General features: G+C 42.3%; 1 protein-coding gene across 9 annotated transcripts in view; it reads right to left on the bottom strand.

The window, feature by feature from the left end:
- Positions 1-2,154: 2,154 nt before the first annotated feature.
- Positions 2,155-6,000, bottom strand: part of LOC119450204 (transcriptional regulator ATRX-like) — a 127,975-nt gene continuing 124,129 nt past the window's right edge. For all 9 annotated transcript variants that reach the window (XM_049665712.1, XM_049665714.1, XM_049665715.1 and 6 more), the window contains one exon: positions 2,155-4,646. In XM_049665712.1, coding sequence (XP_049521669.1) covers positions 4,218-4,646 — 429 coding nt within the window. In that variant the 3' untranslated portion in view covers positions 2,155-4,217. The remainder of the gene's footprint in view (positions 4,647-6,000) is intronic.

The following is a 6,000-nucleotide window of genomic DNA, read 5'->3' as shown; positions in this document are numbered from 1 at the left end:
AAAAAGCATTTGATTCAGTAGAGATACCAGCAGCCATAGAGGCATTACGCAACCAAGGAGTACAGGATGCATACGTGAATATATATTGGCAAATATCTACAAGGATTGCACAGCAACCTTGGTTCTCCACAAGAAAAGTAGAAAGTTACCTATCAAGAAAGGGGTCAGGCAAGGAGACACAATCTCTCCAATGCTATTCACTGCATGCTTAGAAGAAGTATTCAAGCTCTTAGACTGGGAAGGCTTAGGAGTGAGGATCAATGGTGAATACCTCAGCAACCTCTGATTTGCAGATGACATTGTCCTATTAAGCAACAATGGGGACGAATTACAGCAAATGATTGAGGACCTTAACTGAGAAAGTATAGGAGTGGGCTTGAAGACTAATATGCAGGAGAAAAAGATAATGTTCAATAGCCCAGCAAGGGAACAAGAATTCAGAATTGCCAGTTAGCCTCTAGGGTCTGTAGAGCAGTACGTTTATCTAGGTCAATTACTCACAGGGGACCCTGATCATGAGAAGGAAATTTACAGAAGAATAAAATTGGGTTACGAGTGCATACGGCAGGCATTACCAAATCCTGACTGGGAGATTACCATTGTCGTTGAAATGAATAGTGTACCATCATTGTATTCTACCGGTGCTAACATATGGGGCAGAAACTTGGAAGTTAACGAAGAAGCTCGAGAGCAAGTTAAGGACAGCACAAAGAGCAATGGAACGAAAAATGTTAGGTGTCACGTTAAGAGACGGGAAGAGAGTGGTGTGAATCAGAGAACAAACAGAGATAGCCGATATTCTAGTTGACATTAAGCGGAAAAAGTGGAGCTGGGCAGGCCATGTAATGCGTAGGGTGGATAACCGGTGGACCATTAGGGTTACAGAATGGATACCAAGAGAAGGGAAGCGCAGTCGAGGACGGCAGAAAACTAGGTGGAGTGATGAAATTAGGAAATTCGCAGGCGCAAGTTGGAATCAGCTAGCGCAAGACGGGTAATTGGAGATCGCAGGGAGAGGCCTTCATCCTGCAGTGGACATAAATATAGGCTGACGATGATGATGACACATGGGGCACGAACTTGGAGGTTAACAAAGAAGCTTGAGACGAAATTAAGAGCCGTGCAACGAGAGATGGAACGAAACACGCTGGATGTAACGTTAAGAGACAGGAAAACAGCGGCGCGAATTGAAACCAAACGGGTGGTGTAGGCAATATTCTAGTTGAAATTAAGAGGGGAAAATTGACCTGGGCAGGCCATATGTAATGCGTAGGACAGATAACAGGTGGTCTATTAGAGTTACAAGGTGGGTGCTAAGTGATGGGAAGTGCAGTCGAGGACAGCAGAGAATTAGGTGGTGCAGGCATTCTAGCCGGAGCATAGCAGACAACAAAGACGAGTCCACCAGCTGACGTCACCGGAGCACCGTCATCGGTCGCACACAAGGACGTAAATGTTCTCACGACTGAGCAAACTATGTGGCCACCGCCCAATATACACAGCAAACAGAACTGCAACATCTTTTCAAGTGAAAAAATATGCAATATGTACAGAACTTTATTCCCATCGGCTAATAAATGAATGAATGTATGGTGTTTTGTATATTACAATATACAAGTGGCATATACATAGTCAACAAACTTCATGACAAACACAGTTCACATAGAAATTAAATGGTTATATAAAAATGTCAGAGCACTGTCAAACCTGCCCTGGTGTGTTAGGCCAGGTGCGACACATCTGCATAAAATTTTTGCAGAAACCTTCAGTGGCATAAGAGCTTCACATCCTTGACCAATACAACCTGGTGCTATAACACCAGCTAAACAAAGACAAACAAAGCTGCACATAAAGCGACAATTAGTACAGCTATGAAATTTTTCTGGTCAACATGGACAAGAGGTATGAAAATACCCTTACCTGTTCGAGCCTAAAATGAATAAAGGTATATTGGCTGTGAAGTGTATAAGGTCTAAATTAAAAGTCAGAACAAGTCATGACCAAAGGTAAATTGCTCTGCAGGAAGACCGACTTGAAAAATATGACAATGAACAGTGTGCTCACTGAGCATCTGCAAGGCTCAGGGTTTTCAGGTTTTATGTTTTTCTGATTCTGCATACATCCTTAAGTTTTCATCTGAAACACGAATTGTCACTTTTGTCGCTATCTTTTCACGCAAATCTGACCAATCTTTTTAAAGTTCAGTGACCAGCCTAGAAGTTCACAGTATTTTACAGCAACACCTGTTATTGCACGAGTATGACCTGAACTGCTTTGTCCCAAACTTCTGTGTTACTTTCCTTATTCAGGCAAATCAGTGCCATTGTAACTAACCAATTGTACACAAACAGAGGCAGTGAAAAGGTGACTGCAATACATATAAATCGGGTAGTTATGTAAATTGGTCCAGACATATGGCAACAAACATTACACAATGTGTGCATAGTTACTGAGAGAAAGCAGCTTAAAAAAGAAAGAGAAAGGCTACTGATGAGATGTAGTTAAGCCTTGATCTCAAACAGCCTTATTTATACTAGTTATACTTTAATTCTATTACAACCAACTTGTGATGGCAAAATAGGTGCAAAAATATTTTTAGTGCCAATAACATTAGTTAACGAGTTCTAATTAAATGCCAACTGCTACCAAGTGAAAGAGCTTCAGAAATACTTGGAACAATGCATAACTGACCGACTTAGACAGCAACTTCTTCAATTAAGATTTAATTGAAGAAATAAGGTTTAATTGAAGTATATTTCCGGCAGCTTCAAATTTTGACTTTAATAAAAAGCGAATGAACACTGAACCCTACTTATGTAATGACAAGATAGACACTCTGGTTTCTTTTCCACAAGCAGTTCAATTATGTATCCACACCATTACTAGGGTATTTCATGATTGCAACAAATTATGCAACTCAGCAAATCAGTGCCTTTTTAAAATGCCCTGACAGCCTTAAATATACAGCATTGGCTTTTCTCAATAGCATGAACAACTTATTGCTTAAAGTAACAATGGCTAGTAAGCATATGAGAAGGAACTCTTTTAATTTCAGTTTTCAGAAAATTTTTAAATAAATATGTGTGATTACAATTGTTTCAAGATAACAGCACTTGCTGAAAGCACAAATGCAAAATAACTCAAACGTAAATATCCGTTCCTAACAGACATGAACATGATGATCAACAGAACACGGCTGTAAATTATAACTTCTGGCAATATGTCTTCACAGCCAAAAAAAAAAAAAAAAAGCCAGAGGTAATATCTGTTAGGCTAAAAGTGCAGCAATGATGACCACATCTAGAGAAGCTGCACTGCCAGATCCTGTGCACAGGAATAATAACTCAATGTACTGAAAGACAGGCCCGCTGTTTCAGCAGGATACTTAAGCAGTATCACTCATCGAAATGACAAATATGCTAGCATCAACTTTAGGAATCAGCGCATGGAGCCCTGATCACAGCACAGCAATAAGACATTGAATAAGACAACAAGACATTGAAGGTTCGTTACCATCTGTGGCACTAACAGCCATGGCCAGGGGAAATGACAATGGACCATCTCAATAATAGGAGCACAGCGGGCATGCCCACCTTAGTAAACAATATTCTTGCAACTACCAATAATGTTGGCTGTTACCATGGCTACAAGAGTGTCGAATCAACCCGTAGTAGAACGGTGAACAGAATTTCAGCACCATTCCCATTCCTGCATCTGAAACCTTTGGCATGGCGGAGCTTGACTTGTCTCTCTCAAAAATGCTGTGTGCTGCAACTGCATCTGAATGGTGCCTGCTCACACTTCCAAGGCTGTTTCCACTAGCCTTACAGTAAACAGTGCTTTGCAGACACAGTATTGTGCACTAGAAGAATGAACAGTGAAGCACAGTGCCCCAAGGACTAGCTTAAGGACTGCAGGTAATGAATAAAAAATCACTGTCTGCTTGTCCTAGGCCATGGTTCCAACACAAGGTGTGTCACAATCAGCAGCTGCTGGGAAACCTCCATCAGCCGATTTGCATGCAATGATGAATCAACTGTGTGGAAGTGTTGTGATACCCAGCACTTATAGGCATCAGTAACAATTACACTGCACCTGCATGCAACACCACAGTCCTTTGCTGCTGCACTAGGATACACAATAGTTCTGGTACTGAGACTGCTACTGCGGAGAACAGCATTCTGTGGACACACATGCCTGCATGTAACTTGTTACTGTTACTGGTTCTGCTGAGGCTCCTGAAGCGCTTCCTGAAGTGGTTCCTGAGGTGGTTCCTGAAGTGGTTCCTGAAGCGGTTCCTGAAGCGGTTCCTGAAGCGGTTCCTGAAGCGGTTCCTGAAGCGGTTCCTGAAGCGGCTCCTGAAGCGGTTCCTGAAGCGGTTTCTGAAGCGGTTTCCGAAGCAGTTCCTGAAGCGATTCCTGAACCGGTTCCTGAAGCAGTTCCTGAAGCGGTTCCTGAAGCGGTTCCTGAAGCGGTTCCTGAAGCAGTTCCTGTTGCGGCTGCTGCTGTTTATCTTGTTCCTCTTGGACTTGCTCAAGATGCTGCTTGTTTGCCACTCGCTGCAGGGGCAGCATATGTTTCAGTCGCAGCCTCAAAAGTGGTAGAACATGCACAAGCCTTGTCAGCTTCTTATTATGTTGCATTTTCTGTTCATGCAAAAAGGAAAGGAAAACAGCTTGCATTAGACCCTCCTGTCATGCACAGCTATACACAGGTGCCATCACTGACAAAACATTATGGGAAGCTGCCCTTTGTAACTGTGACTGCTTTAAGGCCATGCAATAGAGTTTCTGCCGCTACCGGGGCCCTTAGTCCCTGCACGATACTTCACTGTATTAAAAGCATTATTCATACTTTGTCGGCATTTCCTCAACCCCGTAAGCACTTTATTATTCTTACAAAAAGTGACCTTATTTTCCTTCTTCTTTTATGGCATATTTTAAAACTTCGCTTTCTCCAAAAACACTTCTCAAGCATTTTGAACCAATTTACTTCACACATTATGCGTGCAAACTTGATTTTATCACTTCATTAAGCAATATAATGCCATTGCCACACATGACACAGTCAGAAACGAGGAGAGTGCTTTATATCACAGACCTTCAATATCAACTACTATGTGAAGCAAAGCTCGGCACCAAAGAAACTTTTTCGCCAATCCTTCCCTTGCTAAGGCAAGTCACAAAGTGTGTGAAATTTCATGAAGCATGGAACAGTGCACAGAGCTTTGCCACACAGCTATCACCAGGCCCTGCACGACTCATGAGCGAGCTGTCAATGGGAGATGCCATCTTTGAAAAGCTCCTGCTTAAGGCACTCTAAAAGCGCGATTTCAACTTTGAGCGCTGAGCCGCTGACAAAGTGCAGCCATCTATGCAGTAGAAAAAAAAAAGTTATGTGTGTGTACTCTGTTCGTTTAAATTGCTTTGAAAATGGAAATATTGCTGTAAATGAGCTGAGCTCCTCCAAAGCAAAGTTTACCAGTATCGCGTTGACAAGCCAGGCTCATCCAAAGCACTTAAGTGGTTGAAGAAAAAGACCCAAAACTTACTCTTTGATTCTCCTCATTCAATTACTGTGAAAAGCTGTTATGAGCACTTGACTCCTCATTAAGTTCAGAGACACCGACATTATATCGAAAAACCATCTTGGAAATAAATGCTTAACAACCTTAACACTTAACAAAAAATGCTTAACAACCTTAACAATGCTTGACAGGCTTTCTTACAACCTTTCGAAGCAAGCAGCTTGCATGCAGCTGTAGATGCAATGTGCACTAACATATGTGGTTAATGGGCCTCCCATGAGGTAGCCCTTACTACGGCGCACATACATTCTCATTTTTTTCGCATCCGATTCAAGAACCTGTGATTATCGCAGGCAGCATGTGCACTGCAATGCAAACACCAGTGGAGCAGAGGAAGAGGGGTCTGCCACAGCCCACCAACGTTGCAAGCACCCTGTCTCAATCAGCACTGTGGTATGATGGACAGGATTAGC

The sequence above is a fragment of the Dermacentor silvarum genome, chromosome 4 (assembly GCF_013339745.2).
Source record: "Dermacentor silvarum isolate Dsil-2018 chromosome 4, BIME_Dsil_1.4, whole genome shotgun sequence".
Taxonomy (NCBI): Eukaryota; Metazoa; Arthropoda; class Arachnida; order Ixodida; family Ixodidae; genus Dermacentor; species Dermacentor silvarum.
The sequence above is the reverse complement of the archived record's forward strand: the minus strand, read 5'-3'. Positions and strand labels throughout refer to the sequence as shown.